Source organism: Coccinella septempunctata, chromosome 2, assembly GCF_907165205.1.
Source record: "Coccinella septempunctata chromosome 2, icCocSept1.1, whole genome shotgun sequence".
Classification (NCBI taxonomy): domain Eukaryota; kingdom Metazoa; phylum Arthropoda; class Insecta; order Coleoptera; family Coccinellidae; genus Coccinella; species Coccinella septempunctata.
The window spans coordinates 33362452-33375288 of NC_058190.1; the positions used below are offsets into that span (position 1 = coordinate 33362452).

The 12837-nt window shown below is 36.8% G+C and overlaps 1 protein-coding gene across 2 annotated transcripts in view; it reads right to left on the bottom strand.

The window, feature by feature from the left end:
- LOC123308564 (nephrin-like) overlaps positions 1-12837 on the bottom strand; it is a 508306-nt gene that overhangs the window by 9385 nt on the left and 486084 nt on the right. For both annotated transcript variants that reach the window (XM_044891287.1, XM_044891288.1), the window contains exon 10: positions 12572-12719. In XM_044891287.1, coding sequence (XP_044747222.1) covers positions 12572-12719 — 148 coding nt within the window. The remainder of the gene's footprint in view (positions 1-12571; positions 12720-12837) is intronic.

Below are 12837 nucleotides of genomic sequence, written 5' to 3' on the forward strand. Positions count from 1 at the left end.
AGGAAATGTAGCCTGCTAGAAGCAATAAGTATATCCCTTAACGGGAATCCCCTACCCGGAAACTGGGTTGGACATATGACCATATTGAATCAACAGGACTCAAACCTCTTGGCAAAACCATCGGATGTTATGCCAATCATTTTCGATTTCGAAACGCCCTTTGAACCGGTCATGGCTGACCTTCCTAGTACAATAAGTTTCGTAAATCGTTTGGACGAAAAGTCATCCACGTGGTTTACTGATGGATCAAAATCAGAAAGGGGCACCGGCATTGGCGTATATGGACCTAAACTGAGGATCTCCAAAACCCTGGGAGGTGAACCCTCTATTTTACAGACCGAGACACTGGCTGTTTAGGTATGCCCTCAGCCTTTAAACGAACCTCAAAGGTGCGCATATCTATATCCCCACGGACAGATAGGCCACGCTGAGGTCCCTGATATCACACTGCCAGAGATCTCTGCTGACATGGGAGTGCCGTAATACCATAAAGCAACTGGCCAGAAAAAACAAAGTGACTCTACTATGGGACACTGTGGTGTTGAAGGAAACGAGAAAGCCGATGATCTTGCAACAAGAGCATCAAGGTTGATACCTGCTGGACCTGAGCCTTTATGTGGGCTTGGAAAGTACCAATACAAGGCAGCGGTCCAACAATGGGAGTGGAACAACAGCAGATTAACCCTCTGGAGAAACACTTCTGGACTTACTCAGTCAAAGAAATTCGTGATGATTTCACCGACCTACACCAGAAAACTGCTAAAGCTTTCACGAGCTGAGCTTCGGGTGATGGTGAGACAGGTACAAATATCATTTGCACCGTATGAGTACGTCAGCAGATGAGATTTGAAGGCTCTGTGGATCAGAAGCAGAAACAGCTGAACACATGGTATGCAAGTGTTCAGAGCTGGCGTACCTAAGAACCACTATGGGGAAACAGGTCCTGGATAGTCTCGAGGTAACGGCTAAGGCCATTAAGGATATTGTCAGTTTTATCAACACCATTGACGACCTCCTTGGGTTAGTATGAATGAGTAGGGTAGAGAACAAAAGATCTACATGGTCTCAGTTCCCGAAAGGCTAATAGTGCCACAACGACCCTGTTTCAAATAATAATAATAATAATAGATAATACTTGAGGATGTATGTCAAACATTACATTCAACATTCAAGTAAAGATCTGTGAATGACTTCTTTTCATTTTACTGTCATGTAATTGGTAATAAGTCTGAAAATAAACATCTGTTGTTTTTGTTGTTGTGTTTATTCGTACTCCTTCATGAGGAAGAATTATTCTACACTTCTAGATAAGTTGTTTGAATATGGCGAATTTTTGATAATTTTCGCTGTAATTGGATTGAAAAAATAAACCCACCTTCAAAAATTGCAGAGTTCCTTTCTGTGGTTCATTTGCGGATTCAGTCTTTTCTTGATGAGATGGTTGAATGAAATCCCAACATCAACAGTATTATACCAGTATTTCATTCAAGTTGGAAACTCGCTCTCGGCTCATTTCACTGGGCTGCTGTTTGACACGACGAGTACCTTTTCACGAAACCCATTCATTTATGTAAATAAAGAAGACCGCTATGTCCTCAATAGCGATTTTATACAGGAACTTTTCGCCGCACGTTGGAAAGTTTGCGATGTTTGCCCATCTCATATCACCCTCGGTTGATTTCATTTCTCGCCTTCCGCATTAATTTTTACTTTCCTTCGACGGGATTCCCCCACACGCTGAGCAAACTATACGTAATGCCATGCAAATTGAAGCTCATCCAAGGTGGAAAAGTTGAGTGTATGGACGGATTTCGAAGCCGGGGAAATTTGAGGAGACGTGGGAAGGACAAACCTTGTTTCGGATTTATCTGTTGGGAATATGGGCGTATCACGTCACACCTCGTGTGAAATTGAATCTGTTATTAAGCGAGAAATTTTCCGCACAATACAGTTCATGAGGTCTCACGGTTTTCCCGTTGTCGATGGCATAAATCATGCGGGGGAAAATGTGTACGCGATGATCCTCTTAAGGGAGATGTTATTTGCAGGATATTCAATTTAATCGACACGTGGAAGCAGAGGTGTGAGCACCGGTTTTCCTCGAAAGATTCGTGATTATTATTAGGCACCTTGTGGAAGAAATTAGATTTTTGAAGCACTATGCACTCTTTACAGACATTTTTTGAAATAGAGTTCTTTTTCGTCGATCTGAACAAAAATGACATTTAACGTACTAATTTCCGAATGAAAAGTCGACTATTTTTGTCCCCAAACACTTTTCGTCCGGCTGTTCGTCACCAAGCAATATTTGGTGGTTTGAATGTGTTCAGTATAATCAAGAATGGATAGTAATAGCGGTATGGATAATAGTAACACTTCTCCAGAGCTCAGGGAATGGGTAATTACGCCGACCTAGATGAGGCTATCAAACTGGTAACTACTTAGTTTCATAAATGTATGTGAGGTCGACGAAAAAATGCAATATGCACCTCGGCAAAAAACTGTCTATATTGTCTCGCCTGCTATCTATCCTCGGTTGCGTCTCGGCTATCAATTTGCAGGCTCGACTTTAATAGGCAGTTTTTGGCCCTTGGTATATGAATAAAATTATTCTTCGTAATTATGGGATGGAATATGGAATTGTATTCAAATGGAAAAGCCAATTTTTCCTAAGTAAGCAGGAATCCAATCGAATTTCAATCTGGAAGGAAGTTGTCTCTAGAAAAACATTTTGAACATCATATGGGCGCTACAATTCCTTCATATAAGCCATTGCTTTCCGTCTTACAGTAAATTCAGCAAACTCGTCAGTTTTTTCATGCTTTGATGAACATGTTTTCGTGAGGCATAGTGATCAACCAGGTATCTAGGACTAACAATACGTGAAATTCTTGAATGACCGATTTTTGTTGATTCGCAAATCCTCTTCATGATATACAGCGTGCCAAAAAAGTAACGCAACAAGCCCATAATTTTTGAACGAAAACTTAATAGGAAGAATCCTGCAAATTACCCTATGCCTTTTTGAATTCGATATTTCTCACCACTTACCACTTTTTATTTCGAACCGCGAATATGTGGATTGTAATATATACAATGAACGGTCATTCAATTAACCATTCAGCAGTTGACTAAAGGGAAAATTCGTTAGGTCGTTTTTTTGTTGAAAAATTGGGAAAAGATGAATACTTAATTTTTGATTGGAAAGTACTCCAATAAGGTAATTATTCTTGTAGAAATGAAGCTGTATTTTGGTGTTGAACTGCTTTCGAAAATATTTTCAAAATATATTCCGTGTGACGTCACTGGTTCACTGCGAAGATGTTCAATCTTCGCCAAAATGAATAGTTTCACATCATGAGATGATGACAAGCGATTGACAGCGTTTTGCGGTTCGAACTAAGCCAGAATCTGCCTTCAATATTAAGGAAACATTTTCAAACATTTTCGTGTGTGACGTCACCGCTGCAACGCCAAAATACGTATTTTTCAAAACTTATGAAATGTTTGGAAATGTTCACGCCAGATTTAGAAAACAGCTTCGGGTATTGAGAAAAATTTCACCCGTCGATTCCTAATTGCAAAATGTGATAAATTCATGTATTTTTGAATTTGAAGGTTTATCGGCCGGTTTCATAATCAAATCTAAAGTCGCTTTAATTTTAAAGCTTCCTTTAACCCTTCTAACGGCCGGTTTCATAATCAAACCTAAAGTCTCTTTAATTGTAAAGCTTCCTTTAACCCTACTAACGGCCGGTTTCATAATGAAACCTAAAGTCTCCTACCTCCTTCAAAAATATCCTAAAATTGACTTCAGATATAAAAAAACTTCATAATCAAATTTTAAGACCCTTATGGCCGGTTTCATAATCAAACCTAAAGTCGCTTTTATTTCAAAGGTTACTTTAACGTCCAGTTTCATAATCAAATTTAAAGTCACTTTAAGCTTAAAGCTTCCTTTAGTGTCATTTTTAGTAGGGTTAAAGGAAGCTTTAAAGTTAAAGCGCCTTTAGGTTTTATTATGAAACCGGCCGTAACCCTACTAAAAACGACACTAAAGGAAGCTTTAAGCTTAAAGTGACTTTAAATTAGATTATGAAACTGGACGTAAAAGCTTCCTTTAGTGTCATTTTTACAGGCAGTTTCATAATCAAAACTAAATTCCCTTTAATTTTAAGGCTTTCATTACATTCAGTTCCATAATCAAATTTAAAGCCTCTTCAAGCACTAAAGCTTTCTTTAGTGTCATATTCAGTAGGGTTAAAGGAAGCTTGAAAAATAAAGGGACTTTAAGTTTGATCACTGCACCGGCGCGGCCGTTAATCCCACTTAAAATAAATACAATAAAGGAAGTTTCAAGCTAAAAGGATTTTAATTGTTTTTATGAAACTGGACGTTAGTAGGGTTGAAGGAAGCTTTGAAATCAAAGGGATTTACGGCCAGTTTCATAATAAAACTTACCGCCGGTTTCATAATCAAATCTAAAGTCGTTTTAATTTTAAATCTTGCTCTAACCCTACTGACGTCCAGTTTCATAATTTCATTAGGAAACTAGACATTAGGTTTGATTATGAAATCGGCCGTAAAAATGATTCTAAAGGAAGCTTAAGCTTAAAGTGACTTTGAATTTGATTATGAAACCTGAAGAGAAGTCCTTTTGATTTTAATGCTTCCTTCAATCTTACTAAAAATTACACTAACGTCCAGTTTCATAATCAAATTTAAAGTCACTTCAAGTTAAAAGATTCCTTCAGTGTCATTTTTAGTAGGGTTAAAGTTTAGTTCGATTAAGAAACTGGTCGCAAAAAAAGCTTTAAGTGACTTTAAAGTTGATTATGAAACTGGACGTTAACGTTTGACTATGGAGCTGGCCGTCAATCAGATAAATTATGAAATCATTCAACAGTTTTAGTAACCATTACAACAATAAATAGCTTGCAATATTCATGAAAAATATTTTATATTCAATCATGAAAATGCCTTTAAATCGAAAAGGATGCATTTTTTCAATGTTGCACTGTTGTACCATTTTTTTAACAAAATTAATGATAAAATACGCCAAGAGAGGAATTTCGCCGATATCTTCGAAAAAAAATTCTGACCATTTTAAGTGCTGAGGTCATTTCGTTCCTGGCTGTCCTGAAGATTTATAAGGAAGGTGTTGGAAACAAATTATTAGTGATATTGACTCAAAGTCAAAAAATCGGCTGAGTCGTTCGGAAGTTATCACAAAAAAACTTGAATTATGGGAGTACCATTTGGAGGCACAGTTCTTCACAAGGGGCGTCGTAGGAAAAAACAATAAAGTATTCCTGACTCGTCGTATTATACTTTATTCAGATTTGAGAAAGAGTCACGTAGTTCCGGACACCCTGTATAGGTATAGAAAGATACAGAAAGCGGTACTGCTATGCTCTGCGAGAACGGTACGCAAGCACCTGCATTCAATTATCGAGATGCAATATAATATATATATAAGAATAAACCTCAGATGAAATAATGAAAACAAGGACTATTTAATGATTCATAGCCCCAAAGTCTCTCCATCTTCACCAAAGTCATCTCTTTTTATTCAGTCCACGATCCGGTGGTGTTTATTGTTCCACCCCTAGCGGATGACATCTAATCGTCACCAGAACTTCTCAGGGGTTGATTGAAGGCAGGTGGGGTCGAGGGAAGATGGGTGCTCTGAGGATAAACTTTACCATTCAATTCGTGGGAATCCTATCGCCGATTTTTCTGCGTCATTAATCAGAAACACGAGCAGATTTGTTGATGAGGCTGATAAAATGAAGGTTCGTATTGATTGGTTGGGGCAAAAAACCGGGTTGCATTACGTCGGACGTGGAAGCGGGGCTTGTTCATCTAATCGAGATCATCTGATTTTTTTTTTCGGGTGGTTGAGGTTGAGAGTTATGCTATCTGAATGTTCGAGAGTTTTTTTATTCAGCTTCTATAATGCGGAGCGGATCCATCCAAAACGAAACTTAGGGCAGTTGAGCTCGTTTGAAATTCTTTGCAGAAGCGTTACATTTTTTTATCCTCATATCCAGCCGATGCTTTTGAAAATCCTTTGAAGCACCCTATAATACACTTTTCAGTTAAACGGTTTTCATAATATTGAATCCCAACTGGAATTTAATTTTTTTTTTCAGAGAAATATTGTATAAAAGATAAGCAGGTTTTTTCACTAAAAAGTTCGAAGCAGAATAGATCGAAATACAAGAATTATTATCGATCAATGGAATATAGAAAGTGTGAGCAGAGAGTGTAGAGAGAGTGAGTTTATTTACGAAACTTGAGGGTCTGCCAGTATAAGGGTGAACGGCCACCTAATGCGAAGTTGAGCGAAGCTGGGTGTTTTCAGTACTAATATAATTGACAAGCTACGAAAAGAGTGACATAGCTCGCGGTTTAGCATTGAAAACACTCAGCTTCGCACATAAGATAAGTGATTGATCTTCGTGAGTTTTCCAAAAAACTCCTCCTTATTCATACGAGATAAGTTTGTATACTCTAACCCTACGTGTCCGATGAAATTATCAATTTATAGGGTGAAAATGCCGGATTTGGTAAGTTTCAAATAATGAATAATAATTTATTAATTCAGTTTTGGAACACATAAAAGTAATTAATACCAAAAAATGCGATCCCAATTGTATTATAGTGAACTCTTACAAGAGTGCATATAAATTGTTTACAATATTAATTATACACTAAAATACAGTTCAACAAAAATAAAAAGATGCCTAAGAAAAATGAAGAAGAATGCCAAACCCACAATATTCGGAAATAATGACAACAATAGTATGGAGATGTGAAGCTTTCAAAACTATTCATTTTGGCAGAGATTGAACCAGTTACCTCAACACAATATATTTTCAAAATATTTTTGGAGCTAATTCAACTCCTAAATACAGCTCTATTTATGTAATCAGTAACAAAATGCCTAATTTTGTGTAACGCGCGAGATTCGCAAAAGCACAAAAATGCATTCCTTCACGTAATTACATACAGCATCTTTCTAATTTTGAATAGAATAAAATCATAAGCATAAAAATAATTACTATCTTTCAACAGTTTATAATAAGTTTTATGTTCAATTTTTTCTTAAACAAAACTGTATTCGATTCAAGTTCTGAAGAGCGATGCTGAAGTTGCAGCAGTTAATGCTCTTTCATCAGTAATTCCCAAAAAATCAAAGGCAGTTTACGATTTGGCCTACGAAAAATTTATAACTTTGTGTGAAGAGAAGAAGATAAAACATATTAATGAAAGAGGTAATGAGGGTAAGAAACATCTAAAAATATCCACATTATGGACACTTAACACAATGTTAAGATCCGAACTACATCTAAACAAGAATATTGACATTAAAAAATACACGAATTTGAAAGCGAATTTAAAAATCAATCGGACAGCTACAGAGCTAAAAATTCAAAATTTTTTACCGAAGAAGATATTGCCAAATTTTTATTAAAAGCTGATGACAAAGAATACGTCTAAGCTGTGATAATTATTGGAATGGCAGGAGTTTGCTGAGATGCAGAGTTCACATTTCCTCCATTCGAAAATATTATTATAGATGAAGGAAGCCATTTTCGTGATACCCCTCCGTCAAAAAAAAAAGTTATACGGCAGTTTGCAATAATTACTACTGATGACATTAAAAATATGAGTTTTGTTGAAATTCTAAGGAAATATATCAAGTTGCGTTCTCAGAACCTTAAACACAACAGATTTTTTGTTAAATATGTGAATGTAAAATGTAAAATGTGCTGTGGGAATTACCTAACACCTTCAGCAGTCTGCCAAAAGTTATTGCAGTAGAAACTCTTCCACTTTATTAGCTGACAGTTGCGCTGACATTTTAAAATTGAAGAGAACGTGGTTGGAAATCAAGCACTGCTACGAAGGGATATGTTGAGAATTCCATTGAAAATAAAAATCGAATTGCACAAGGTATACTAGGTGAAACATCTGATGTAGTGTGCCCCGCTTCCAAAATAACAGCCAGTGCGAACCATAAAACACCTTTGTTGCAATTAAAAGAATTGTAATAATTGTGTTGTTAAAATTTAAAATGATAAATTTATAATTTATGTTCTAGTCTTGTATTATAACAGTTAAATAAATGGAATTTTCTTGTCACTAATTGTGAAATCCATTTTTCGTCCCCAGTTGTATATAATATTTCACTTTGTGCAACTACTCAAACAAAGTAGGACTTTTCATAACGTCAATCAGTGCATTCGAGATTATTATAGTTCAATTTGTGAGCAAACATCATGTCACTAATTGTTCTTGGGTTTTGGAGACTAATCATTTCGAAATACATTCGTCTCTCCTCCAGACACGAAAATATTAAATTCGTCAAAGCTGTCAAGAACAGTATCAAAGGATGGTGAAATAGTGAAATACATTCCACTCATACCCCTCACAACATGCTCTGATAATATCACGAGCCCATGAAGTGCAGATGCGAGAATTCAGTAGGTAAATGTCGCATTTACTTGGGAATCGAAAGCCATTGAAAATATATTTCCACCTGAATCCTCTCAGGTCGTGATAAAAATTTAGTATTCCATAAAAATATATAACCCCGCTTCTTGAGAAACGAATAGGTAGCCATTTGGCAACTTAGGAAAATTATAGTCATAATCTTTCAGAGGAATGATTGGTTTGCGCTGAAACGTGAAACGGAAAGCTTGTTCGCATGAAAATTCCTTTAGCGTCCTTCGCACAATTACTTATGGTACGAATCTTGAATTACTTTCCACACAGGCGTTCATATATTCATATTCATTTTTATCATATAGAAAGATTGACGTAGACCGTACACTATAGAAGTTCTGAGAGAACGAGGGGCTATAATGAGCTAAAAATATTCACCAAACGGTTTTAAACCCATTCAAAGACATTATACAAGGTGTGCCATGGAGTCATAGATATGAAGTCAATGATTATCGATTTATTAGGGATTTTTGTGAAAAAACATTGTTAAGGATGTTTCAACATTTCCTCGAATAACACAGCCATCTTTATAGGCAGTCTCTATATATGGTAAACTAAAAGATTGAATTCCATGATTCTCACTTATGTACATGAGATATTTCACCATTACACGCTATCACAGAAGTATCTTCAGGTGGGTGAAGAAAAAGTCTTTCTTCAACCACCACTCACCCACAGTCCTTCTGAAAGACTGAATTATTTGGAACCCAACGAAATGACAGGCAATTAACAAGCAATTAACTCTACTCTTAATTATCTAGAGGGTGTAATGATAGTTTCCAGAACATTAATTTATGTTATTATACAGGGTTAAAACTATTCAGAGGACTACAGGAATATCGAAAACCGTTAGAAATACAGAGTAGCTTGAATTACGAAAAAGTTGCGTTATTCAAGGATGAGTGGGTGGGTGTAAATAGTTCTCCCAAATATCTCTGATGGTTCCTGAGATATCTCGAAAAAACTGAAAATCAAGATTATCATTTTTTCTTCATAACTCATTTGTTTTTGGAGATAACTACACGAAATTCGGTGTGTAGTCATAATCCTATATATATACTGGTGTAATACTTTTTTCTAATTTAAGCCACCCTTTATTTTTAACGGTTTTCGATATTCCTATAGTCAGCCTCTAAATAGTTCTAACCCAGTATTTATTTTTTTTATATTTAAATCCAATTTTTATTGCTTTTTTATACTTATGATAATAGACGTTCATGGAGAATTTGTGCTGAATTTGTATTTGTATTTGCAATTTCAAAGATGAACTTCCCACCGAAATTATTTCTATACTATTTTCAGACCTCTGCAACTTCCGGTTATACCGGAAACAACTTACAAATTTTTCATTTCATATGGCACACCTATATATTTTCGCATCGTATGATAGTGTAGCTGATTTGATGGCAATTCCAACATTATACGACACATAGGCTCAGCGGTTCATGAGTTATTCGGATTCTCATGAAAAGAATGGTGAAAATATAAATTGGATGCTATGCTTTTTATGAATTGAAATTCATTTAATTCCTTGTTGGCATTGTTGAGAATTCTTCACCAACTCCGAAATATGAAAGTTATTTAACATGAAATTTTAGTTTTTTTCTGTGGTTTCTGGAAGTCACAGATTTCATCTAACTGTTCGAAATGGCTCTTTTCTATTATTCCATGTCTTTCTTTGCCAACTCTGAAAGTTTCCATTTCAGATTTAGGTTATTTTTCAGGTAAACCACCTCTTTTTCTACGTAGAATCCACCGAAATGATAATAAATATAGGTTTTAATTTGAAAATCTTGAGTTTTGATCAATTCGATTTGTCCAACTTGATGTCAGAAACACCCAACACCCTTTACGTTTCTGGTTCAAACAGCAACCAGTGTAATAATAGTGATTTATAGAAAAATCGAAAATAGTAAAGAGGTTTTTGCAAAGATACCGCCCAGTAGAAATACTCCAAAAAATATTACCTCACGTTTTCACAATTTTTTTTATAGAAATCCCCATAAACCGTTGAGTTTTCATTCAAGGTATCTATGGCATACTGTTGGAATTGCCTAATCAACTATCTAATGATGCGAAGATATTCTGGCTGTGCCATTCGGAATACGAAAATAGTAGGCTATTCCAGGAGTTCCAGATATCTGAAAATATTCTGGAAGAAAGTTCATTGTCGAAAACCCCAACATTTAAATTTTCAGTACAGAACTGTGATTAGTATTCCATTAAGGTCTAATCGGCCATAGTGGTGTATCATCCTGTATATTAGCAGTTTGAACGACGAAAATACTACCAATTGAAAAACATACACTCAGAATAAATTGTGGAGTCACCCTGATCGTTGAGTAAGTCTGACGATAACTCACATTTATTTTAATATTCCAACTTTTTGACTTTCTTTATGTATGTAAAATTTCGAAGTCTACGTTGAAGTTTTGCTTCGCATTCGACAAACGCTCATCTTTTTCTGAAATTTTCTTCAAATTTGACCTAAATAAAAAGACGAATAGTCACTGCAAGTAAGTTTATAAATTCCACATTTGTCTAACTTTGTTTATTATTCTTGATGTATTTTTGATATTCTTCGAGATCGAGTTACTTCTCACCTAATATGGTGCTTAGTTTTTTCGTGGAAAGGATACTGATTACTGATTGCTGGGCGTGTTGGACGGATAAACCGAACCTGCCACTGCGACCAAGCGGTCTATTGGAGCACACAGGCAAGCTCGTAGAGCTGGATCTCTCCCTCCAGTCCCATCCTACTCAAAAAGGAGATGATGTCGGAGTGGGGGTGATTCTTGAGTTCCTCTAGGACCATATTCGGAGAACCAAATACTCCAAGTCTGACCGTGTCTGCCGCTGGGCAGTCACAGAGGATGTGCTCAATCGTTTCGTCCTCCTCTAAGCAGAGTCTGCAGAGCGGGTTATTGACGATGCTGAGTTTTTTAAGTTGGGCTCTGAGTCTACAATGTCCTGTGAAAATCGCCATGATAGATCTCAGATTGGTTCTAGAAAATCCTAGCCAAAGACTGGTGAAATAGTCCTGTGCGAGTGACGCAGTCCAGGACGGTTGCGCCAGTACCCCAGGATCTTTTGCCTTATCTAGCTGTTGTTCCGTTCCCTGATTAAGGAATTGGAAATTCCTTTATTTGGTTCCGGGCCAATAAGAGTTGATGTTGCGCCTTCTCTGGATAGAGCATCAGATACTTCGTTGCCTCTGAAGCCAGAGTGTCCAGGTACCCAAATCAGTTGGTGTCTGTTTAAACTTCCCAATTTGGAGAGTTTAGATCTGCATTCAAATACCTGTGCCGAGTTGCATTTTTGTCTGCTGCGAGAGATTTAATGGCAGCTTCACTATCCGTTAGGATTTTTATGGACCTACCCGTCCAACCCATGTTAAGCAAATGGTTGACGCATAGATCAATGGCGAAGATTTCCGTCTGAAATGATGTCGCCGACTTGCCCAGACTAGCACTAAGTTCAGTCAGCGGTCTACGACTGTAGACTCTGTGGCTCCAGATCCCTGACTGGTTCTGGAGCCATCAGTAAACCAGCAATGTCCTTGTAGATAGGTGGAAAGGATAAACGTCTTTGGCCAATTGAAATAAAACTTTTAGTTGGCATTCTGTCTTTTAATTTTTCTGGTAATTGTTATTCACCTCGATCCTCTTATTATGTTTAATTTTTTAGTACATTTATACTCATTCCACCGTATACTGCTCTGTTCTGGATAACTTTCAGAAGTCAGATGATTTGTTGATTAACTTTAAATATGTAAACACTATTTTAAAGAAGAAACTGATCCGGTAAGAATAACTTCAAGGAAAAAAAACTCAATTGCAGGTACTAACTGATTCATACTAATTGTCCACATTTTCTTATCGGATTTGGAGTGGTGGAGCACCCGGGATGCTTGTCAACAAAATTACGCTTCGCCAGAGTAACAACTAAATGGGAAGTTCCAGTAATTAACATTCAACGTGTAAACTGGATCTTCGCGGTTCGAACAACCCCTGTCTCCAGGATGTTGCAACATCTCATTAGACAATTTGATACTCACCGTTTGTAGGTGGAATGAGATCTGGATTGTTATCATCAGTCAGGGCGTCGGTGTACAGGGGGGGCACGCGGGGGTCAAGAGGTAACTCCTCCCCGCAGTGCTGTTTGGGGTTACGATGTGGATTTCGATCTCTGACGGGACTGTCCACCTGGAAAAAGAGACAATGAATATCGATTCATGTGGAATTGGATTCTTCACAAGAAAATAGCATATTATTCAACTATTATGTAATCAAACAGATTGATTCCTCTCAGTATGTTGAAGTT